Source organism: Rhinatrema bivittatum, chromosome 2 (assembly GCF_901001135.1).
Source record: "Rhinatrema bivittatum chromosome 2, aRhiBiv1.1, whole genome shotgun sequence".
NCBI lineage: Eukaryota > Metazoa > Chordata > Amphibia > Gymnophiona > Rhinatrematidae > Rhinatrema > Rhinatrema bivittatum.
The window spans coordinates 501,390,962-501,417,146 of NC_042616.1; the positions used below are offsets into that span (position 1 = coordinate 501,390,962).

The window sequence follows — 26,185 nt, forward strand, 5'->3', positions numbered from 1 at the left end:
CTTGACAAGCCATGTATACTGGGTTGATACACTAAACATGGCCATGGCAACCCCACAACTATGACCCCCCACTTTTGGGTGATATTACACACATCAACAATGCATGACATGGAATCGATAAAAGAAAAAGTCTGTTACCTACAAGCCAAGCATCACCGTACAGGCCAGCCTCAAAATTGTCAAACAGGACCGATTGACTTAGTATAAAGGAATCATGCGCTCTGCCCGGGTACCTGGCCACCACGTCCAGAATGTGCATTCCAGCATCACAGACCATTTGCACATTGAGGGAGTGGAATAGCTTTCTGTTGCGGTATGCTGCCTCCCCTTCACGTGGTGAAATGATGGCCACATGTGTGCAGTCAATAGCTCCAATAACATTGGGGAAGTGTGCAAAGGCATAAAAAACTCTCTTCAAGTCCATCAAGTCCTGCCTGTTGCAAGGAAAGTATATGTAGCGATGAATGCGGGCCATGACAGCTTCAATGACCTGATCCAGATAGCGTGAAAATGGGCTTCGAGACATTCCTCCCACAACTCCTACTGTGGTTCGGAAGGAGCCACTGGCAGTGAAATGGAGTGCAGCCAACAGCTTGGTTATGCCAGGGATGGCATGGGACCTTGAGGTTGCAGGATCCAGATCAACTCACATGTCTTCATATAACTTATGTATTGCCTGAGAGCTGAGATGATACCTGCTCACCACTAAGTCCTCAGGCATGGCCTCCAAGGATGTACGTGGGGGAAATATACAGTCTCTATTTATCCTCGCCTGGGCCCTGGCATGTGGCCTGCCCTGACGAGGCCTGTGGCCCTGCACTCCAGCAGGGCCTGTAACTCCCTGGTAACTCCCTGTGATATCTTGGATGTGGCCTGGCCTGTTGTTCAGGTTGTCCTGCTTCCACATGCTGTGGTCTGCGACCGGACTGGCGACGCATGAAGTGGCCCTGTATATATACACCTGGCAGCGAGCAAATGGTTTCATGAAGGTTCACTTACTAAAAACAGGCATTTTTATTGGTCCAGAAAGGTTGGGTAGCTGTTTTGAGTTTTTATCGCACGCGGTATACGCCACAATAAATAGCGCGGTTCGCGATATGGCAAGCGATCAGTCCTTAGTGTAAATAAAAAAGGTGTAGTTATTTTCAGTGTTAATGGGCTGCAATAATAGCCAAAATGTATTGCAAACAGCAATAGCAGCACCTACTTTACATTAGACCTCCCCCAACTCATTCTTTTTAAAATTAGCATTGCAATCTGCAGTACAACCCTCTTTACATGCACTAACACATTATCGCATGCAAAAACACCTTATCGCATTTTGATAAATGAGGGGGGTCAATTTGCAACACTGGACTCTATTCCCCAAGTCATCCTACCTGGTTTGTTTGGGTTTGTTTTTTTTTCTATTAGCTGAGAATTGGGTACCCAAGAGTCTGACTCCTCTTGTTAGTCAAGTGAGAATCTGTTTGTTGCCTAGGACTGTTTTTTCACTACATTTTTTCTCATAAATCCCTCCCTCATTGAGAATTCTCCAATGTAGGACTTTTCCATTCATACTTCTGTATGATTTAATGTGATATTTCACTGCAAGTTACCAACAGTAGTCCAAGGGGCTGTGACTTGCAAATTTCCCAACCTGAGTCTCTTAGTGTTTGGGTAATTGCCAGGTTCTTGTGGCCTGGTTTGGCCTCTGTTGGAAACAGGATGCTGGGCTTGATGGACCCTTGGTCTGACCCAGCATGGCAATTTCTTATGTTCTTATCTATTCAATAGTCATTTAAGCGCCTTCACAGCTCTAAGGTCTGGCAAACATCTCATTCTGGGTTTCCTGGGTTGGTAGCTCATGTAATATAGCTGCATTGTCCTCTCTGTTTTCTCTGCTGTAGTTCACTTTATCCCTCCCTTCTTTGGGAGAGGGGGGCGAGGGCTCATAGATACGCGAGCAACTAAAATATTTTACAGCTCTGGTCCCTAAAGACTATCAGCAGTCTACCAAATGCACAGCTAATACATTTTCGAATTTTAAACTCGTACCAATTCAATTTATTTGGCACCTGCACAACACTCCGATAAAACAGATTTAGACTTCGGCACCACTCTGCCTAACCCCCTCGCCTTAGACCTTCTGAAAAAAACATTTCCTCCCACCCAGCAGGGCAGCTGCCTGGACCAGGAAGAGCCACGAACTCCCAGAATCCCGCCTGGCGTGCTCCCGCTCATGCGCACTTTGTGGCGCCGGCTCGCGGCTGCCTCTGCCCTTCTCGGGGCAGGCGCTGCTGCTGCTGCTGTCACTGCTGCGCAGGCGGTGCCGGTGCTCTGCGCATGTGCGCTGCTGCTCGCCGGTGCCGGGAGATAGCTGAGAGGGAGCTGCTGCCGTCACCTGGGCAAGGGGACTGGCTTAACTAGTGCTGCTGCTGTCGTCCTTTCTCTGCACTGCACTGCTTTTTTCCACCGTCTGCAATTTTTGTATTATTATTGATTCCGTTTTTACTTGGAGGAGGGATCGGGTGAGAGAGAGAGAGTATTCCCTGCCGCCGGGGATGTGCGGGCGCTGAATCGGGTCAGGATGTGGCAGAGTCTGGGGCTCACGCTGCTGGTGATCGTGGCCACGCTGCTCTGCGTCCTGCTTTTCATGCTGTGCGGTGAGTGTTGCGCCTAACAACCGACTTCCTTTTATGTCTTAAGTATTTTTTTGTTTTTACATCTCTAAATGACCAGTTCGCTTCGTTCTGGCAGGGGCAGCTGTCCTCAAGCTTGGATTTTTATCCACTCGCTGCCGGACCTGTAATTCTAATTTTCCTAATAAAGGCAGGACTGCTAGTCCGTGCGTGCAGAGGAGTGAAAAATCAAAACAAAACTGGGACTGGATCATCCTGCGCTGCCAGAATGGAGCCGTATGGCTACCCCAGCCTCTGCAATTGTGATATTTTCTGGGGAAGGTTTATCAGAGGGATTAGCTAAGGTATTTTTACAGCAAGACTGCGTTTTACTTCTTTCACTGTGCTGTTATTTCCTCCTCATTTACTTCTGCTGGTGAGAGAGATAGGAAGGGAAGCAGGGAGCTTAGATTTCCTCCCTGGAGAAGTGTTATTGATAGCAATCCCATGTTTCCAGATACTCTCGGGGGACCAGGCTTAGAGGATTTTACTGCAATCACTGCACTAACATCAGTTAAAAGAAATTACAAATTAGGGCCAGATGTACTCAACATATGTCCCATAGTATATAAGTCCTTTGAGATGCTTCATCTCTGCAAAAGGCAGGGTCTAAAATCAGAATTAGGAAGGAGGTAACTTTAAAATAGAAACATAGAAATGATAGCAGGAAAGGACCAAATGGTCCATCTAGTCTGCCCAGCAAGCATATGGTAGCATCAGCTGCACCATACAGGTCTCCTCAATAAAGGTATCATCAGGGGATGGCAACTGCTGTGTCTTAAAAGTTACCCTCATACTCAGTTTCCCAAACTGTTAAAGTAAGGGCCTTTGGTTGCTGTCCGAGTTCAATTCCTTGTTATCTCTTGCCGTTGGAAGCAGAGAGCAATGTTGGAGTTACATCACAAGTATCAGGCTTATTGGTTAAGGCTAGTAACAGCTGCATCAGCAAGTTACCCCCATGCTTATTTATTTTCCCAGACCGTAAAATTCATGTCCTTATTGGTTGTTGCCTGAAACTAATTCCCCCTTTCCCCTTGCTGTTGAAGCAGAGAGCAATAATGAGTTGCATCAACAGTCTGAAGACTTCTTGGTTAAGGGTAGTAACTGCCACACCAGCAAGTTACTCCCATGCACTCTTTTACTCATTTCCATACTCTAGCCTTTAGGGATCCACAGTGTTTAGCGCATACCCCTTTGAAATCCTTCACCGTTTTTGTCTTCACCATCTCCTCCGGAAGGGCATTCCAGGCATCCACCACCCTCTCCGGGAAGAAATAATTCCTGACGGTGGTTCTGAATCGTCCTCCCTGGAGTTTCAGTTGTGACCCTTAGTTCTACTGATTTCTTTCCAATGGAGAAGGTTTGTCTATTCTGCATCATTAAACCTCTAAGGTATCTGAAGGTCTGTATCTTATCTCCCCTGCACGTCCTCTCCTCCAGGGTATACGTATTCAGGTCCTTCATCCTCTCCTCATAAGTCATAATCTAGTTTAGGGCTTGAAATCAAATTATAAAAGGTAAATTATGATATTTTTAGAGATATATTTTCAAATATGTATTACCTCATTTTTATGCAACTAACTTTTGCTTTCCTCTGCAAAGTACATAGGTACAGATGCTAGTATATGCAGAATATCAGAGGTTTTGATTCCCACAAAAAAGAGCCGTGAATGTGCAAATGAACAGGATGGGGAAACCAAATAGAAAGACGCCTGAATGTGTCTGAGCTGTCAATGCAGAATCTGTGAACCTTTGTAGGGCAGGCATTGCTGTTGACCATTCTTAAAAACAACTGCTGAACCCTGTAATTATATTTGCATGGAATCCTATTCGGTGCATTAGTGGGATTGTTGTTTCCAGGAAGAACTACTAGTCTGAAAGAGTAAAGGGTATAAAGCTATATATTTGCATATGAACTGTATGTTTACAAAATGTCATTGTATTTTTTTATAATAAGTGGCTGGCCAGGAGTGGTTTCTAGAATTTTTCTCTTATTTGCACTGAGATGAGTTGCGTGAATCCCAGTCTGACGCTGCTTGTGAAAATGAATGCTTGATGATGTTAAATCGCAGCCAAGCATTTTCTTCAGCACGAATGTTAAAATTGGTTAAAGGTGAGGGGAATGGCCAAGATGGCATCGGCTGCGGCACACCTGCAACTTTGACCTCTATTGCCAGAAGAATTTATATTCCTCTTATACTTTACAAAAATGATGACAGTAAGGGAAGACCTCGGGTTTAGCCTGCCGAACTCCAGCATGTGAATGCTCAGACACATTCAGGCCTGAGGTTGATTTTCCCGTTGTGTACCTTGTGCTTCCTGGTTCAAGCCGCCTCTTCCCTGGTGGAATTTTTGGCAGAAGTTTGTTCTTCTCTGCTGGATCCTAATGTTTCCACTCAACCCGGGCCCTAACTTGTAACTGCCCTCCCCCCTGCTCCTGTTTGCGTGGAGGCTGCCAGTGCTGCTTCTGTGTAAGCCTGTAAAGGAATGTCCCGGGTTGGCCTGGTTGAAGAGGAGGAAACGGCATTGGCAGAATGGAGAAGCCCAGAGAGGATGTTGCATGAGGAGGGGGAGGGGGGTTACAGCACGATGGAACCCCAGAGGTGGCATCTACCACAGTGAGTACTGAGATGACTTGGTCTTACCTTGAGGTTCGGGGATGTCCCCCATATGCGCATCCAGTTCTGGACCTGTTCTCAGTGCGATCGCTTCTTGAGGGGCTTCTCAGAGTATGCGGCCTCCAGAGTATTTCGCCTCCAGGAGAAGCACCCTGGAGGCGAAAGTGGCGACCTGGATCTCCACCGCTCCCGGACATACAGATGCGCTTTTTTTTGTGCCCAGTGAAGATCATAGATCAAAATTGCACGCTCGTGGTTTATTACTTTCCTGTCACTCTTAAAAAAAAAAATTGGTGAATTTAAGGAAAACATTTCTATCATGCAGGGAGTAAATGCTTCCATAATTAAAGATGAATGTGCCCCTACATTGTCAGGTGTAAAGTCTAGACAACCCTTAACAGACAATAACATTTTAAGATTCTTGACTTTTTGCAAAATCGTGAACAGTGTTTTCTCCTGGGTATGTTTTAAAAAGCACCTCCCAAGATAACGTGAAACCCCCTAAAGAAGCTTCAGGACTCCTGGCCTCCCACACTGCTGTGGGAAAGGCCACGGAATTGTGGCAGGAAAGTGGCGACTGGCCAGTGCATGTGTTCACATCTCCCTTGCCCCTCACCAGCCAATTCTGCCTCTCCCTGTGCTGATCAGGTAGCAGGAGGAAGTGAGTAGCAATAGCTGTGGCTGCATCCTTCTTCTCCTCCTCCTCCTCCTCTTGCACCTGGAGCCCAGCAGCCATTCTGAACCATTTGGCATTGCAAATATCCTGCATGGCTCAAAGAGCTAGTTGGGTTGCTGGGGGCAGAGGAGGAAGACTTGGCCTGTTCAGTGTAGGAGGGGGAGTGTGAATGGGTAGACTAAAGAGGGCTTGTGGGGGAGTTTGGAAGAGGGAGGGAGCCTGAGTGTGGAACAAGTTGAAGGGAGGGTATGTTTGTGAATATTAGCACTTGGGGGGGGGGGGGATAAGAGAGGAAAATGGGGATGGGGAGAAACTGGGTAAGGATGTGAGATGGAGCAGGGCCAGAGCCAGGGGAGGGACACCTATCGCTCCCTTCTTCAGATCCCTTAAATTCCCAGGATATCCTGCGCCTCCTCTTCCCCATGCCTGATCTTCCTGCCTTCTCTCCTCCCTTCCTTTTCTTTTCTCTTCTCTCCTCATTTCCAGTTCCCTATTCCTTATGCATCTGTCCTTTCATCTGCTTATCTCCCTCCCTCGCTTCTTTTCAACCCCCTGTCCTCCCTTCCTCTCTTCTCTCCCACCCAGAAATCTCTTCCTCTCCTCCCCCACATTAAACCTGAGATCTCTCGCTCATAAATTTCCCAAAACAAATTGTACAAAGCATGCTGGAAAACTGCTTAATTTTTATTACGCAAAGTCATTAAATATGCAAACGGCTTCCAATGCAAATATGCCACAGAATATCAGAACATGTGCTACAAGAAACTGGGGGCTGTGGTTATATACCATTTGGTAAATGTTGGAGGATGTAAGAAGAGTCTCCATAGAGTCAGCTTCAGGAGGCTCCTTCAGAAGAGGTTACCAAGGTGATTTGGATTGTATCCTTTGTATTACAGCTGGATTGGGACTTGACCTTAAATATATCTTCGCCTTTGCCAGTTACTCAGTCCACACACAGGCAATTTTTGTCATTATGTAAGGAAGCCTTAGACTTTGGGCCTTGGTTCTACCTGCACTTTCCCTGGAGGAGGAGGAGTTGACTGATGGCTAGAGTAATGGGCTGCAAAGGAGGGTTCAAATCTTACTTCCTCCTGCTGGCACTCCTTGTGACTTTGGGCAAGTTACTTTCTCTCATTGCTGCAACACTTTGGGGTAGAGGCTTATTTCTAAATATTTAGCACCATTATTTAGCACTATATACATCCAATAGTCTTATAAACATCAGGGCAACTGATATTTTTTTTTTTTCATTAACCTGAGCAACTCTGGTCCTTAAGAATAATCTGGCAATTGTGATTCAAGGTTCAATTAGATCTTACCCGCTAATTGGCTTACCTTTAGTCCTGACAGATCAGTCTGCACAAATGGGTCATGTCCTCTGGCCAGCAGATGGAGGCAGACATCAAAAGCTCAACGCTGATGTCACTCCCCATATAAGGGTCTGGTGCTGCCTTAGCTAAAAACACCCAAAGGCAACTCTTAGTTTTGGTTTCCCACATCATAATTGTAAACCAAAACTTGATACCATCACCATCGTTCGACCCCCAAGTCATTAGCCCGGGAGGAAGAATTCCTACTCCACGTTCACAATTAGGATTGCTGCTTTCTGTGTGGACAGGCAAATATTTGGGACTTTTTTCCCTTGAGGATAAGAAGCCTCTGGAACTCAAAGAAAGATAATCGAGAACAAAAAAAAACCAAAGCCCATTTTTGCTAATCTCTATATCTGTTTCCATATATTTGTCTATTCATGTAAGTACACATATACATATATATACACTCACAGGTATCTATACTTTTTTTTTTTTTTTTTTTGAACTACCGTTCTCTTCCTGGGGTGGGGCTGTAGACTTCTCTGTCAGAACTAAAGGAAAGCCAATTAGCAGGCAAGATCTAATTGAACCTTCCTTATTGTCCTGCCAGACCAGTCTTCATGAATGGTATGTACCTAAGCATATCCATGCCAGGGTGGGAACAACTTAAACCTGCATCCAGGACTCTTATGGTAAATGCCGTGTCTTCCTGTGAAGGTTTAGCCTCAACTGTCTGTAAATGTATGCAGAGCTGCCTTTGCAGCCGTCTGCAGGTTTCCACTGGCCCACTCATGTATACACTGCCCCTGATGATGCCTGGGCCTTCGCTAAGTGCACCTTGGGCCCTAGAGGCATTGCTTTCAATATGTATGCTGCCGTGATTGCTTACATAAAGCACTGTGCAATCGCTGACTTAGAGGCCACTCTCTGGGTCCCTGTGGCTGACCCAAAGTCTGGCTGCCCTCTCAAATTCATCTGTGACTTGCTAATGTCACCTTAAATTACCATGTCCATCTAGTGATCAAAGCCCTCACGTCTGATCTTGAATTTCAATTTTCATAATGTCTAGTAATGAAATTTCTTGATTTCCCGAGAGCAGGAGAGCATTCCTTTAGTACTACCTAAGGCCCCCGTGGAGATGGATTCTCTGACCAGTCTCTAAGCTGCTATCCTATTATGACTGAGAAAAAAGGGAGGAGATGGCTGATCCCTCCCTACGTGTTGAGTTTTCTTTTCAAGTTGAGGGAATCTGTGATACTGACTTCTCAGAAGAACTTAAGCTGAGGTAGCCGTCGTTCCTAAGTCCCTTGTGGACAAGCAGAGCCTGACACTGTCCTATTTTTTTCTTCTGCTTTTCCGCACTTCAAGTGGCCTACCTCCAGGTACTGTAGGCACCTCCCTATCTCTGGAGGACCCATAATTCAAGTTTGTACCTGAGGCCACGGAGGGGACTTCCACACCGGGGGAAGAAAAAAGAGAATGAAAAAATGACTTGTTCAAGGTCATAGGGAGTGGCCGTGATCTGGACCATGATCTGTAGCCTGCTGCACTAGCTACTAGGCTACCCCTCTGCACCTTTATGAACCTTCCTTCTCATAAGGTTTCATTGTTAAACTGTTCCTACGCATGTTTTAATGTTACAGTGTAAAAATGGTATGACTTCCGTCATGCTATTATCCTGTTACAATGTGAACCGATGTGATGTACCCCAACGAATGTCGGTATATAAAAGCAAATAAATAAAATAAAAAATAAATAAGGGCGATCTTGCAAAAGCTCCAGAGCCCTTAGGCTTGCTACATTTGCAAAAGTGTCCATAATGCCTGGTGTTAATTAACCACCTTGTGTAGCTGCTGCTCTTCACAGCCTCGGCCATGAAAGAACAGACATGGCTCTTGTAGGAAAGACTTATTTTCCTAAGGTGAAAAAAAAAGACACCCATGTTTGCACCTTCTGGCCTAACCCAGGGAATGTGTGGGCTTCTGACTGATCCATCCTTCAAAAACTGGAAGTCAGCTATGAACCGCCCAGGCTATTTGAACCCCCTAATTTCTGCTTTTCCTTCTAAGCCTGGTGATTTATTCATCTATGAGCTTATTGGAGTCAAACCAAGAGGAACACTTCTAGAAGCCCCTTACTTGACCCTTAGTAGGGCAAAAGGCCCCATCTTACCCTTCCAGGACTCCAGTCTGTCAGTTCTTGACTTCTTATGTATGATGATCTTGTTTATCATGTAAGTGGTTGCTCAGCCTTATAGGGGAAACATCCTCATGGACACAATCTGACCGACTTACCAGGGTATGTGAGAGCTTCCTGTTATCTTGGTTTGCTCCTAGCTATTAAGCTGGTATCTTAGCTCTTACTTCCTAGGCTGCTCGTTTTGAGCTAGCCGACAATATTTTTTGGGCTTTTACGTCCATCAGGGAAACTCTGGATGGCTCACGGTTGTCGTTTGCTTGGACTCGACCACCTTAGTTCTCCCCTAGTGTTGCTATTCCTGCTTCTGCCAGGTTAGTCCTATTCATACCTGCGGTTTCACAAACACTCTGAAGGGGAGTTTCTGTCCACTGTCTCCTAGATGTAATAGTGTGGACTTCTATAACCAGCACTTGGGAAGGACTCGTTACTCTTGAGATCCTCACCTGAAAGCTTAGGGCTTCACTTATCCCTGCTTGTAACGGAGCCCTGCTTTGTACACTGCTCAGCATTGAATTTTGCAGGTAAGTAATATATATATAAGTGCTTTTAAATAAATAGTCTAAGGCTCTTAAAGGAGGAACTATTTTTCCTCCAGGTATTGGAAGGCTTCTCTGCTTGTCCCTCAGGTATCGGGAGTCCCAGCTGCCTTGAGAGCTCCAGGAGTGGGCATCTGAACCACATTTGGCCATAGGGCTCCCCTGGTACTGGAATTCCTCCTCACCCAGAGGGGAGGCTCCCTGAGCTTCTGTGATTGAAGATACTGGAGCCTGAGAGTCCTTACTAGCTAAGGGCGACGAATGCCCGCCCCATCTCATGTCATGTCCTACTTTCTGAGAAAGAGAGCGAGAGAGAGAGAAAAAACCATACTTCCGGACCAGCCCTCTTCTCCCTACCTAGGATTTGGTTGGTGGGGGGGAGCAGAGGGAGCACCCGATAAGGGCCCATCTACTTAGGATCAATCCCTAGGATGTTCTTTACCATGGAAAACCCTGTTCCAGCAATGGTCTCCCAGTGAGGGAGGTCCCCACTAACTGGGATAGATGGGAGCCCCTGATACGGGGAATGCCCCCCATTTACCTCTTCTTTGTCAGACTCGCCATCCGGATCCTTGTGTAAGGAGGTTCCAAACCTCCCCCTCTCTATTGAGCAACACCCGTGGGGGAAAGTTCACTCTCGCCTTCCTTGAGGGATGTTGGACCCAACACAGGAGGTTTGAGACACAAGATCCTCTGCCATAGTTGCCTGGGGAGAGAATAAGAGGGGAAAGACAGGTTAAGGGAGTCTCCTATCTGGCCTGGGCATTCATGAATATTCCACCCTTCTCTGCCAGCCATGGTCTTCTTAGCTGAAGGCAACACTCGTTTATTGACTCCAGTTTCTCAACCTGGGGAACTTTCTCCCTGTGGGAACAAGATTAGTAGCTGGTTAGACAGAGACAAGTAAAGTCAGGAAAAAAAAAACCCACAATCACCTTGCTGAAGCAAGGTTCCTCATAATTTGTGCACACTTTTTTTTACACAATTACCAACCTACACTCAAAGTGGATTGCCATATTTCATAGCCAACATTAATTTTACAGCTCTTGAAATTAGAGCCGTAGCGTGCCTATGGCCAATATGGCCATGGTCATAGGTGCCGCTACCAAAAGGCGCTATAGTGCCGCTGTCATGTGGGGGCTTCAGTAAGTGGAAAAGCAGCGCGGCCCGCCGGGTACGTTGATGATTCAGGTGGAGCTGTGCTGCTTTTCCATTCATAGGCATCAGAATGGGAGGCCGCCAACAACAGGAGAAGCCTCATTGTTGGCAGTGGGACGGCGCATGATTTCATAAACGCTACCACAATCCCCACACTCACCCTCCCTGCTCCTGAAGAATAGAAGGATCGGGCCTTGCAGTGCAGGCTGCTTCTTCCTCTTCGGCTGTCGGTACCTGATGATGTCATTCAGGCACTGGCATCTGGGAAGCAGGAAGCAGCCTGTGCTGTAAGGCCCGATCCTTCCATTCTTCAGGAGCAGGGAGGGTGGGTGATGGGATTGCGGTATCACTGTGGGGGTGAGCAGAGTTAAGGAAATCATGCACTGGCCACCTGCGGTGAGTGAGGGGATTTTGGGTGAGAAGGTGTGGGAGGGTAACAAGACTAGTAGGGAGGCTGGGGAACAAGACTGCTGGGAAGTGGGGTGTCTGAGAGAGGAGAGGGGATCACAACTGCTGGGGCGTTGGGGGAGAGGGGATTGGGACCAAGAGCGCTAGGGAGTGGGCGGAAGGAGAGCAAGACTGTGTGGGAGAGAGTGAATGTTTGTGTATGAGAGTTAGAGAGCATGCATGAGTGTATGTGTGTGTGAGGGAGACAGAGAAAGTATGTGTGTGGGAGACTGACCTCGCTTCCTCTCTGCCTGCTAATCCATGACAATTTTAGGGCTTCTAGAAATCAAAAGTTCTAGATATGGCTAACAGGGACTTTTTTAAAATCCTTATTAGTTGTAATGGGTGTTATTTGATGGGTTATTTGAAATATTTTATTGATGTTTGGAAAATTTGAATGTGAGTTTTTAATTTGAATGCTATTCTATTCATTAGTTTCAAATTATTCTTTTTATTGGTATGGTTTTACTAATTTCATTGTTTTATGAGGGGTGGTAATGCTTCTGTTTTTCCATTGTTGCAGTTCATATAGACTTTGGCTTGTTGTGGTTTCCTGTTCAGTTTTTGTCTGTACATTTCTATTTCTATTTTATGGTCTCTTTATTCTGTATTTGAGGATCTGTCTGTGCTTTGCATGTGTGACTGAAGTGAGGTATTCCAATAGTGTGTAGTTTGTATGTAGGGATCTATAGCAGCTTGGCTGGTTCTGTTTTCCTAATAGGGGGTGTATTGGTGTTTTAGGCCTGGTGTTAGGCAGTGTTAACTTTCATAAGCAGAGTTATTGCTGTTGCTGGTAGTTAGTATTGTGTTGATATAGAAAGTTTATTGCACTGTAATTCTGTTTTCTCGTGGTTCTCTGAGGGTCAGGCCCATGCCCAAGACACATATTAGTAGAGCCTAATACCATATGCGTTCCAAGTGCCTCTTGCTTTTTTGCAGGGTTTTCTGGTTGGCACCACATAAATATTGTGATATTTTTACCTCAGAAGACTGTGCCTTGAACGTCCTTTTTCATGTAAAATGTTATAATAAATGCATACATTTTGATTGTGTGTGATGGGGTGGAGGGCACCTAATACCCTTGCACTGGCCGTGGGCTTTGCTGTACAAACATTTAACAGAGTCTCCCAACTCATGGTGTCATGTGTTGCGTAATGGGTGAGGGAACAGTTTTTCACTTGGCCATAGGTGCCACATTGCCTGGCTACGGCTCTGCTTGAAATAATGATCTTACCAGCCCTTTTAGGAAGTCTCCCATCAGAAAGGGGGATAAACTGCTAATTTCCACCAGCAGCTCCCTCAATTGCCTCCTTCCGTGCTCCCTTGTTCCTGATATCCGCCAGCTCCAAGCTGTAGGGCCTGTCGCCCTCCCAATGGCACTTCTCCAACAGAGTGTGGGAGGGAATAGGGAGATGCAGAATGTTTAATGATTGCCTGAAAATACATACTTACAGCCTTTGCAGATTATATACATATCTCCACATATTTACTGTTAGCATCAATGAAACTGTTAAGCCTGGTCAAACCAGGTATTTGGACCTTCCAGGGATTTGGAGATTAGCTCTTTCTGTTGAATCTCAGATGTCTCCCTACCCAGCGGGACCCTTTCGAGGGGGCTGGCACTGGACTTGAAGGCAAGCCAGGTTCCCAAAAATCAATTGTAGCCAAGGCTACCAGTTACCTGTTCAGGAGTGCAAGGCAGGTAGTAACCCCTGCCCCTGCTGCACAACCCAATAATTAGGATTGCTATTCACCTGCTCCACCCCTAATTGGACTTGGCTGCTGTTGCCGTGATGCACTCTTCAAGGAGCTTCTCACAGCTTTGCTAATCAGTGGCTTCAGACCCTGCAATGAGCCACTTTTTTTTTTCCAGGTTTTTTTTTTTACACAAAATATGTGAGTCTTTGTTATGAGGTGAGAAGATAGACGCTACTGGGATCTGAACCCAGGAAGCATGATCTGGGAAGCTCACCCATCCTTGCTTATAGTACAGTGCATTCATCATGCTAATAGAAGGTGAAGTGCCTTACACCCGGTCACAGGAGCAGCAACAGGATTTGTGTAGACTTAACCTGCAGTGTTTTCTTTATCCCTCTTCGGCTCCTGCCTTATCAGGGAAACAGTGCCATAACTGACCCTGTCCTCCACTCCAGCAGGGAAAACAGAGCCATGTGAGGCCTATCACCCTGGGAACATCATCCGCTCCTGCCACTGGGAACTCCCCTCCCGTGCTTGCTCCTGGGAACTGGAACTCAAACTCCACAGAGTAGGTTCCATGGGGGGAGGGGAAGGAGAAGCAGCCATCAGTGCTGCCCTACTTTTTCAGTGAATAAACTCCACGAGTCCCCTCCTGGTTGCTCTGGGGAAGGGAAAATCAGCTCTATGAGGACTGTTGTCCCAGGTGGGGACCCTTCCGGCCCTGGCTATTCTAGGGAAAGCGACCTTAGGAAGACCGTCGCCCTGAAGCCACTTTTCCATGTTTGCTCTGTGTAGCTGCAACACCTGGCAGAGAAAAATACTGAGGAGCTAAGGCGGCACCAGATCTCTGCCTCCATCTGCTGGCCAGAGGAATATAACTCATTCATGTAGATTGGTCTGACAGGAAGATAAGGGTGTATTTGTTTCCAGATTAGACTATTGTAATAGTCTTTATCTGGGACTTCCAAAGAAACCCATCTATAAACAACAACTCTCAAAATACCGCAGTGTGGTTGTTGGTCCCATACAAATATCAAGACCATATTTCTCCTGTGCTGAAACAGCTGTTCTGGTCACCAGTTTGTTGCAAGGTGATGTTGAAATGTTTGCGGCTAGCTTTCAATGCGCTCTGGGGTTGGGGACAGGTTATTTACGGTTGGTCTTATTAGACACATTTCCACTTGCCCCACAGGTCTGCATTTGATGCTTGTTTAGTTATTCCTTCGATAAAGGAAGGAAATTGACATCAGCTAGGAAAGGAGCATTTGATTCCGGCTGCAGGAAAAAGTAATCACAGAGGTTGGCACCTGCATTATCTAGGCAAAACATTGCATTTCATTTTTTGAAAATGCAAAACTATACGTGGTACTTGCATTCCCTGCCCCATTTCCACCCCAGGAACAACTCAGCTAAATATGGGTAAAAGTTACATGTGTAGTTCCACTACTCCTACCCAAACATAGGGTGGACAATTTTCAGAGTCCCTTTGTGCGAGTTATTTGATGTCTGTCGTTGTTTTCTTTCAACGCACAATTCAAATAAAAAAAACAAATTTTATTGGTGCTGAGTTTAAAGAAGTTATGAACATTTAAGCTGTTTAATGCTTTAAAAATGAAACAGAGGGGTTGAATTAACACAAGTTCTTCAAGGTGTGGCTCCTGTGGGCACCTACTGTGGCCCCCCCAGTTGGTCGACAGCCACCTGGAGATGATAATTCAATATTGCCGAGTAGGCGGTTTTCTCAGCATACTGCTGCTGCTGATAATAAGCATCGACTCCCTCCTTTCTTGCGTGCTTTCCACTTTCAGCTCCTAAAAATGTGTAGAAGACCTCAGTGCATGTGAACTAATGCAGAGATGTTACGGGCTCCCTGCAGGCAAGAATCTGCAGCAATGCAACTTCTGCTTCTGTACCTGCAGTGACTAATGGCAAGAGCAAAAGAGACCACATCACTCAAACACTGGCTGAACTACACTGGTTACCAATAGAGCAGAGAGTGCAATATAAAACACTATGCATAAATCACAAACTAATCAATGAAGAAAAAGCTGAATGGTTAAACACAGTGCTACGCTTACACGTACCCCAGAGAAATCTGAGATCAGCCAATAAAGCTCTACTAACCATCCCCTCGGTAAAGACAGCGAAGCTAACACAAGTTAGAGAGAGAGCAGTATCCTTGGCTGGTCCAACATTATGGAACACACTGCCACTAGAGACAAGATTACAGAGTGATCCAAAACTCTTCAAAAAAAGTTTAAAAACATGGCTATTTAGGAAAACATTTTACAATGAGAACGGAGAATAAGAAACACAGAATAAGGTTACCTAGATGCATGGTCTCACTTCTTTTATTTTTATACTCAAAAGATAATGTTAGAGAACTCTGGTTTAAGCACAACTCTTGTATGATTACCCTATTAATCATATAAATGGACCATATCCATGTCACATATCTTATATTATATAAACATGATTACCCTATTAATCGTATAAACGGACTAGATCCATGTCACCTATCTTATACCTTATATTATATAAACATGTACCGACACTGTAATGGCACTTTCATAGATACTTTTTGTAACCAAACTAAATATATGTGCCTCTATGTAAACCATTGTGATGGTGCATTACTAAACAGTATAGAAAAGAATTTAAATAAATAAATAATGCTGCACTTCCTCATCGTCCTGCCAGACAAGTCCAGACAAGTGGGGTTTGTGACCCCTACCAGCAGCTGAAGGCATCCCTCCCTATTACTCTAGTGCAGCAGGTAAGGCATCAGTAGTTTTCTGCCTCCAATAGATGGTAGAAGAAGCTGGTAAAGCAGTAAGGTGAAAGGAGTAGACTACTGGGGCAATAATTTCTTCCTCTTCGCCTGCCAGACCAGTCTTCACAGTGGGTTTCTTCCCTCTACCAGTAGATGCAGGCAGAGTTCCAGATCTCTTCCCTGAGGTTCCATCCTGTATAGGCTAGCTCAGCAGAGAAGGCATCTTAAGAACATAAGATATGCCATACTGAGTCAGACCAAGGGTTCATCAAGCCCAGTATCCTGATTCCAACAGTGGCCAATCCAGGTCACAAGTACCTGGCAAGTACCCAAATTATTAGATAAATCACAAGCTACTATTGCTATTTAATTACGGTAATAGCAGTTTATGGATTTCTCCTGTAGGAACTTATCCAAACCTTTTTTTAAACCCCGTTACACTAACTGCTGTAATCACATCCTCTGGCAATGAATTCCAGAGGTTAACTATGCACTGAGTGAAAAAGAATTTACTTTGATTTGTTTTAAAAGAGCTACTTGCTAACTTCATGATGTGTCCCTTGATTCTTCTATTATCTGAGAGAGTTACTAACCGATTTACATTAACTTGTTCAAGTCCTTCCATGATTTTGTAGACTTCTATCATATCCCCCCCTCAGTCATCTTTTCTCCAAACTGAACAGTCCTAATTTCTTTAGCCTTTCCTTATAGGGCAGCTGTTCCATGCCCCTTTTCATTTTGGTCGCCCTTCTCTGCACTTTCTCCAGTACAGCTATATCCTTTTTGAGATGCAGTGACCAAAATTGCACATAGTATTCAAGGTGCGGTCTCACCATGGAGCGATACAGAGGTATTATGGCATCCTCCGTTTTATTTGCCATTCCCTTCCTAATAATTCCTATCATTCTGTTTGCTTTTTTGATTGCCACAGCACACTGAGCCAACAATTTCAATGTATTATCCACTGTTTTTCACTCAACGCACAATAAAGCTCTGGAATTTGTTGCCAGAGGTTGTGGTTAGTGCAGTTAGTGTAGCTGGGTTCAAAAAAGGTTTGGATAAGTTCTTGGAGGAGAAGTTCATTAATGGCTATTAATCAAGTTTACTTAGGGAATAGCCACTGCAATTAATTGCATCAGTAGCATGGGATCTTCTTAGTGTTTTGGTAATTGCCAGGTTCTTATGGCCTGGTTTGGCCTCTGTTGAAAACAGGATGCTGGGCTTGATGGACCCTTGGTCTGACCCAGCATGGCAATTTCTTATGTTCTTATGATGCCCAGATCTCTTTGCTGGTTGGTAACTCCTAAAACAGAACCTAACATTGTGTAACTACAGCAAGGATTATTTTTCCCTATATGCATCATTTTATACTTGTCCACGTTAAATTTCATCTGCCACTTGGAAGCCCAATCTTCCAGTCTTGCAAGGTCATCCTGCAATTTATCACAATCTGCTTGAGATTTAACTACTCCACATAATTTTGTGTCCTCCACAAATTTGATCACCTCACTCATCGTACCCATTTCCAGATCATTCATAACTATATTAAAAAGCACCGGTCCAATTATAGATCCCTGAGGCACTCTACTGTTTACCTTTTTCCACTGTGAAAACTGGCTATTTAATCCTACTCTCTGTTTCCTGTCTTTTAACCAGCTTGCAATCCACAAAAGGACATATCTCCTATCCCATGACGTTTTAGTTTTATTAGAAGCCTCTCATGCGGGACATTATTGAACGCCTTCTGAAAATCCAAATACACCACATCTATCGGTTCACCTTTGTCCACATGTTTATTCACTCCTTCAAAAACAAATGTAGGAGATTTGTGAGGCAAGCCTTCCCTTGGGTAAATCCATGTTGGCTGTGTCCCATCAAACCATGTCTGTCTAAATGTTTTATGATTTTATTCTTTAACAGTTTCCACAATTTTTCCGGGCACTGAAGTCAGGCTGACCGGTCTGTAGTTTCCCGGTTCACCCCTGGAGCCCTTTTTAAATATTGGATTATATCCGCCATCTTCCAGTCTTCAGGTACATCGGATGATTTTAATGATAGGTTACAAATTAATTGAAATAGGTCTGAAATTTCATTTTTCAGTTCTTTCAGAACCCTGGGGTGTATACCATCCGGTCCAGGTGATTTACTACCCTTCAGTTTGTCAGTCAGGCCTACCACATCTTCCAGGTTTACCGTGATTTGGTTCAGTTCATCTGAATCATCACCCATGAAAACCTTCTCCGGAACGGGTTTCTCTCCAACATCCTCTTCAGTAAACACTGAAGTAAAGAAATCATTTAATATTTCCATGATGGCCTTATCTTCTCTAAGTGCCCATTTAACCCCTTGATCATCCAACAGTCCAACCGACTCCCTCGCAGGCTTTCTGCTTTGGATATATTTTAAAAAGTGTTTCTTGTGAGTTTTTGTCTCTATGGCCAACTTCTTTTTAAAATCTCTCTTAGCCTGTCTTATCAATGTCTTACATTTAACTTGCCAATGCTTATGCTTTATCCTATTTTCTTCAGATGGATCCTTCTTCCAATTTTTGAATTAAGATCTTTTGGCTAAAATAGCCTCTTTCACATCACCTTTTAACCATACCAGAAATTTGTTTTGCCTTCCTTCCACCTTTCTTAATGCGTGGAGTATATCTGGACTGTTCTTCTAGGATGGTATTTTTTAACAATGTCCACGCCTGTTGCACATTCTTAACCTTTGTAGCTGCACCTTTCAGTTTTTTTCTATTTTTCTCATTTTATCAAAATTTCCATTTTTAAAATTTTAGCACTAGGCCATGGATTTACTTACTGTACCCCTTCCAGTCATTAATTCAAATTTGATCATATTATGATCACTATTGCCAAGCGGTCCCACTACTGTTACCTCTCTCACCAAATCCTGCGCATCACTGAGAATTAGATGTAAAATTTCTCGTTGGTTCCTGAACCAGTTGCTCCATAAAACTGTCATTTATTCCACCCAGGATCTTTCTTTCTCTAGCATGCCCTGATGTTTCACTTACCCAGTCAATATTGGGTAATTGAAATCTCCCATTATTACTGCACTACCAGTTTGGTTAGCTTCCCTAATTTCTCTTAGCATTTCACTGTCCATTTCACCTTTTGGCATGGTGGACGGTAGTATACTCCTATCGCTATACTCTTCTCCAACACACAGGAGGTTTACCCCTAAAGATTTGATTGTGCATTTAGTCTCATGCAGATCTTTATCCTTTTGGAGTCTATGCCATCCTGGACATAAAGCACCACCCCGTCACCAAGATGCCCCTCTCTGTCATTATGATATAATTTGTACCCCGGTATAGCAATATCCCATTAGTTATCCTCTTTCCACCATGTCTCTGAGATGCCACTTTAAGTCTATGTCCTCATTCACTGCTATACACTCTAATTCTCTCATCTTGCTTCTTAGACTTCTGGCATTAGCATACAAATATTTCAAAGTGTGTTCTTTTTGTTTGTATTTACATTCTGCTTTGCAATTGACAGGGATAAATTGGAATCTTTTAGCTCAGGTGAGTTTTTTTTTATTATAGGCACTTGGTCGACTATTCTTATTATCGGAATCACTCTGTTGGGATGCCCTAACTCTAAAGCTTCATTAGTATCCTTTGAAGATACCTCCTCCGAACCATGCTCTGCTGACCAACTGTCGGCTTTCCCCTTTGTTCTAGTTTAAAAGCTTCTCTATCTCCTTTTTAAAAGTTAGCACCAACAGCCTGGTTACACCCTGATTAAGATGGAGCCCATCCTTTCGGAAAAGAATCCCCCTTCCCCAAAAGGTTTCCCAGTTCCCTACAAAACTGAATTACTCTTCCTTGCACCATCGTCTCATCCACACATTGCCTGTCTCTGGGGACTTGCGCATGGAACAGGGAGAATTTCAGAGAATGCTACCCTGGAGGTTCTGGATTTTAGCTTTCTACCTAAGAGCCTACATTTGGTTTCCAGACCCTCCCTCCCACATTTTCCTATGTCGGTGCCCACGTATACCACAATAGCCGGCTCCTTCCCAGCTCTGTCTAAAATCCTATCTAGGTGACGCGTGAGGTCCGCCACGTTCTCACCAAGTAGGGGTGTTACCAGACGATCCTCATGCCCACCAGCCATCTAGCTGTCTACATTCCTAATAATCGAATCACCAGCTATGTCAGCCAACCTAATCCTTCCCTCCTGAGCAGTAACCCTGGGGGAGACATCCTTGGTGCGACAGGACAGTGCACCACCTGGAGAGAAGGTCCTTGCTAGAGGATCATTTCCTGTTGCACCAGGTTGATATTCTCCAATCATGATGCCTTCCTCCTCCAAGGCAGTCCCAGGGCTGCCAGATTAGAGTTGTGACTTGGCTACTATGTCCCTGAAGTTCTCATCTATATATCTCTCTGTCTGCCTTAGCTCCTCCAGGTCTGTCACTCTAGCCTCCAGAGATCGGATTCGTTCTCTGAGAGCCAGGAGCTCTTTGCATCGCATGCACATGTACAATTTCTCATCGGTGGGTAAAAAAATCATACATGTGACATTCGATGCAAAAGACTGAGAAGCCCCCTCTTGCTGCTGGACTGCTGCCTTCATCTTAAGTATGTTCAGTTCCTAATTAAGCTTTAGGTTTGCTGTGGGAGCAGGAATGCGTATAATTAGGGTCCTTTAAATGTATTAGTGTAGTCACTACATATGTGGTAGTGACCTACAAGGGAATGATCAAACTCTTGATAAGGTGTTGGGAATTTGTGAGTTTGTTAAAGGGCAGATTTTTTTTTTTTAAGTGTGAAAGTGATACCTGCCTATAAATTAAAGGATGAGCTAGGTGTGGGTGGCAGGGTTGGGAAATACAAACACACAGACTTCTGTTTGTTGCCTGCCTTTCTGACTACCTATTTAAAACAAAAACACATGAAGACACTAAATAATATACCCCAATAGTTTACTTCTCTCCAATACTTTTAAGTTTTAAAAATTTCTCCAAGCAGTACTTACTGATTCTTTCCAGCCACCAGCAAGGTGATGCTCTTCTCCTCAGTGCTCCCACTGGATTATGAGTCAGTAGTTCTCTACCTTCAGCAGATGGTAGGTGGAGCTGGTTTAGTAGGAAGAATTGGCAGAGGCCAATTTTCCCAGGATGCCAGGGCTGGATCAGGGATCCTCCCTGGGACGGTGGCCCTCCTAGGCTCCGTTTTCCCTCCCCTTTCCCGACAAAAAAAAAAAAAAAAAAGAGAAGGAATCGGAGCAGGAAGTTAGTACGAGTAGCGGTGATAAGTAGGCATCAGAAGCCTAATACTGGAGACCCAGCCTGAAGCTCTCGAAATCCTCCACAGAAGGTATGCCAAGGCGATAAGGAGAGGGGGAGGAAGTGCCTCACGTGCTTGATGAGGTGCATCCCCACTGTAGCATATTGTTTTGAGGTAATTGCAGTTATATTGTGAAGGGAGCCACGGAAGTGTTATGACTTTGTTGGAAATAGTGAACCCTGGACAGAGATAAGCGATGTCTCCACCCACAGGGAGGAGCCCTGTGGGCCTCACCATCAGTGGGTGTGGTCTCAGCGACGTAGGACACAATTGTAAGGTGCTTTTATTAGGGAGAAAAGATAATCCATAACCCGAGGAACGGGAAATGCAATGAGACAGTTCTTGAGCAGGAAATACTCAGGGTAGTACTGTAGATGTGAAGGTCCAGTAGTGACCCGCAGCACGGGATAAGCCGAGGATAGCTGGTCAGTAGATGAAGTAGCAGAGGTCTGAAGTTACAGGAACCAAGTAGAGGATCTTGAGTAGTGGTACAGTACCCTGTAGTTCAGGATAGGTAGAAGAGATATGCTGACGAACGGTAGTGGCCCGAGATATGGGGTATACAGTGGAATGATCATACATGGGACCCACTCGGTACTGCCACAGATCGGAGGCAGGCTGAAGGGGTTTTATTATGATTGGACTAGAGTGAAAAGAGACCAGTGGGTCCTTGGTGTCATAAGTGAGAGCTATTACCCGGAGCTAAAGGACACCATAAACAAAGAGTTTATCTTGTTGCCATACAGCAAGGCAAAAAGACAGGCAGTTTAAGCCTCGGTGGCCAGACTGTTTGATATCTGGGCAGTTGTTCCAGTTCTCAGCCAAGAGAGAGGAAGAGGGACATACAGTATATATTTCATAGTCCTGAAAAAGGACGGTTTATACTGTCCAGTATTGGACCTTAAAAAGATAAACCAGGCTCTTAAGAATTCCACATTTCAGAATGAAATCCTTGGGGGGGTGGTCAAAGCCGTGGTAAGAAAAGGCAAGTCTCTTCTTCTCTGAACTTGATGGAAGTCTACTTGCATATGCCAATTTAAGAAAGCTTCCAGATGTTCTTGTGTTTTGTAGTCTTGGGGCAGTATTATCAGTTCTAGACACTGCCCTTCGGGCTGATGGTGGCACCAGTAACCTTCATGAAGGTGCTGGTGGTGATAGCCTCCTTACGGAGGGAAGGGATCAGGGTTTATCCCTATGTGGACAACTGGCTAATAAGAGCAGACACACAGCAGGAGGGAATCCTCACAACAAAAGAGTTATGCAACAACTAGGGAAGCTAGGATTGATAGTAAACAAATTCAAAAATCACTTATGCACAATCCAGATATTCAAGTATCTAGGAGCTGGTATCCCAGCTGGAAGAGAGTAGGGTCAAGTTGCAGCAGCAAGTAGAGATTCTACTATTCACCAAAGAGGCCAGAGCAAAAACCTACCTGCAAATGCTAGAGTCTGTGGCAGCAGCTGTTGAAGTGGTGCCTTGGGTAACAGCATATATGAGACCACTGCTGGCATACCTGCAAGCCAGCGGGGCCCCACAGAACCAGGATTTCAAGTGGAGACTGCTGCTCCTATTCCAAGTAAAGCAAAGCCTCCAATGGTGGCAAGTGAGGGGCAACCAAAGCAAAGGCTCCAGTTTAGAAACCACACAATGGGTTTTACTGACAATGGACATCAGCAACAGTGGCTGGGGGGCACATTGAGATGGACAGGTGACACAGGAATTCTGGTCACAGAGAGAATTCTCCAAAAACAGGTTAGAGACCAAGGTGGTCCAGCCAGCCCTAAGTCACTTAAGAGCAAAGTTGGAAGGAAAACCAGTCAGAATTCTCCTGGACAATGCCACAAGTAGTTTATATCAACAGGCAGGGTGGAACCAGGAGTTCACATGTAGCGACTAAGTAGCCCAGATAATGGCACGTGTGAAAGAGCATCTTTAAGATATTTCAGCCACCCAAATAGCAGGTGCAGATAATACGCAAGCAGACTTCCTAAATTGACAAAGATTGGGCCTTCAGATATCCGAATGGTTTTAATGATGCATGTTCCTCAAATCTTTTCTGGAGGAAAATAAACAGTAGAACTAGGGATCATGATAAAAAACTTCGGGGGGGGGGGGGGGATGACTCGGAACCAATGTCAGGAAATATTTCTTTACAGAGAGAGTGGTGGCTTCCTGAAATGCTCTTCTGGAAGAGGTGGTGAAGATGAAAACCATAAACTAATTCAAAAAGGCATGGGATAAACATTGTGGTTCCCTAAAGAAATTAAGAAAAGAGTGCATGGGGGGTAACCAGCATGGCATAGCAGCAATCATTACCTTTAACCAATTAGCTTACATGATTTTGACACAACTTCAGCATCACTCTCCGCTTCAATGGTGGGGGAGAACATAGGGGAATTGGATTTAGACGACCACCAACATTGGACCCTGACTTTTATAGTCCAGGATAATGATGTGCAGACATTAAGAAAAAAGTGCAGGACTGCTTCTATGGCAAAGTCCAAAAAGCACGTTCAAGCTGCAGCATTGTAAGAATTATCAAGAAGGCTGCTCACCCTGTAAAAGTGTTGCTATCAGTAACTTTATGGATTTGACATTTGCTTGGCTTTGACGTTTAATATTACTCCCTTAACATAAGGCTTGGGAGCAACTTGCACAGTGTGGCAGTTACTACCCTTAAGAGAAACATGGGGGATAACTTGCACAGTGCGGTAGTTAATACCATAAGATGTTTGCTGGGCGGACTGGTGGACCATTTGGTCTTTCTGCTGTCATTACTATGTTACTATATCCTAGGAGAATGTGAAATGTCAGAAAAGTCATTTCAGCAAATAACAGCTCACTGGGGACACCACAAGTGGAACCTGATGGCCAAAAGAAGAAATATCAAGGCAGCCAACTTTTCCAGCAAGCGAAGAGAATGTGAGTCCAAGGGAATCGCTGCATTAGCCCAGAAATGACCCAGAGATCCATTGCTTTATGTCATCCCCTCCCCTGGTCCATGATAGGTTTAATCCTAAACAAAATTGTTGGGGGGCAGGTGGTCCTAGTGGCGCCAAGGTGGCCATGGTACAAAGAGCTGATAAAATCAAGGGCAGACAAACCAATTAGGTTCAGTCCAGTACCAAGTCTCCTGAAGCAAGGACCAGTCAAGATGGGAAATCCAGCTCAATTCTCTCTTATGGCATGGCTATTGAGAGAGACATATTCAAGAGGAGAGGATATGCTGCACAGGTGATTTCAAGTCTTAGACCAAGAAAGAGATCTATGTCACTAACCTATACTACAGTCTGGAGGCTCTTTGAGCATTGGTATGCTCAAAGAGGCATGCGCCCAAGAAGGGTGGATACAGCAGTGATACTGCAGTTCCTACAGGATGGCCTAGATAAGGGCCTGGCAAGAAGATTGCTGAGCAAGTGGCAGCAATCACGTGCTACAGAGGACAGGTTAACGGCTCATCCATTGCATCGCTCCTGGATGTAGTTTGTTTCCTAGGGGAGAGAAACACCTACTGCATCCATATAAATCTGTAATACTGGCATGGGACTTGGTTAGTCTTAAGGGCATTAGCTAAGGCCCCTTAGGAGCATCTCAGTAAGATCCAGTAAAGGGATTTGACTCGGAAGATAGTACTTCTTGATGGCAATATGCTCAACAAGGAGAATATCAGAGCTCCAAGCCCTATCCATGCTGGCAACCATTTCTAGCCTTTTCAAGAGAAAAGGTAATGATTAGGCCAATCCCGTCCTTTCTTCCCAAGGTGGAGACGGAATTCCACCTCAACCAATCACTTTTCCTATTGGGATTCAGAAAGGCGGAATACGTTGATAAAATGAAGGACCTCTCCCTTTTGAATGTCTGGATGTCAGAAGAATACTCTTAAATTATTTAAAAGCCACAAACAATTTTAGGAGCTTGGATGGCTTTTTGTTCTCTATTCAGGTTAAAGAAAAGGAGAGTCAGCATCTAAAACCTCTGTCTCAAGATGGATCATGAGGCCATTGCCTCAGCGTACATAGTGAATGGTAAAGAGGTGCCACAAGATCTAAGAGCCTTCTTAACAAGGGCACAAGGGTCTTCTTGGGCAGGATTTAGATCGGTAGCACCTATCAACATTTGCAGAGCAGCTATGTGGGCCTCAGTGTACACATTTACAAAGCATTACAGGCTGCATCCCCATGAAAGAGAGAAAACAAAATTTGCTACAGAAGTCCTGGAAGCAGCCCTGGACTTTCTCACTCAGGATGAGTACAGCTGTGGTGCATCCCACCGTGAAGACTGGTCTGGTAGGTTGAAGAGGAAAGAAAATTAGCAGGTAAGATCTAATTGTTAGGGATGTGCAGAGCAAAAGTTTAAGTTCATATGTCCAAAGGGGGTCCCATTTGCGGTCAATATGGACATAAACAGAATTCAATGAGTTGAGTCTATGTCCATACGTGCAAATAAAAATTTAAACCCCTCACCCTCCTTAATCCCCCCCCCCCCCCCAAGACTTACCACAACTCCCTGGTGGTCCAGCGGGGTCAGGACGCCATTTCTGACCAACTTTGCAAGGAGCACGTGACGTCGGCGTCACGTCGGAGTGACGCGGCGTCACGTGATTCCCGCGGGTTCGCGCCGGAACGCTCGTTCGGCCCAAAAGGAACTTTTGGCCAGCTTGGGGGGGCCTCCTGACACCCCCAAGCTGGCCAAAAGTTCCTTTTGGGCCGAACGAGGATCCCGGAAGCGAACCCGCGGGGAATCACGTGACGCCGCGTCACTCCGACGTGGCGCCGACGTCACGTGCTCCTCAGAAAGG

At 45.0% G+C, this 26,185-nt stretch overlaps 1 protein-coding gene across 1 annotated transcript in view; it reads left to right on the forward strand.

Moving 5' to 3' along the window:
- Positions 1-2,198: 2,198 nt before the first annotated feature.
- SMIM13 (small integral membrane protein 13) overlaps positions 2,199-26,185 on the forward strand; it is a 50,520-nt gene continuing 26,533 nt past the window's right edge. The window contains exon 1 of the mRNA XM_029590661.1: positions 2,199-2,645. Coding sequence (XP_029446521.1) covers positions 2,570-2,645 — 76 coding nt within the window. The 5' untranslated portion in view covers positions 2,199-2,569. The remainder of the gene's footprint in view (positions 2,646-26,185) is intronic.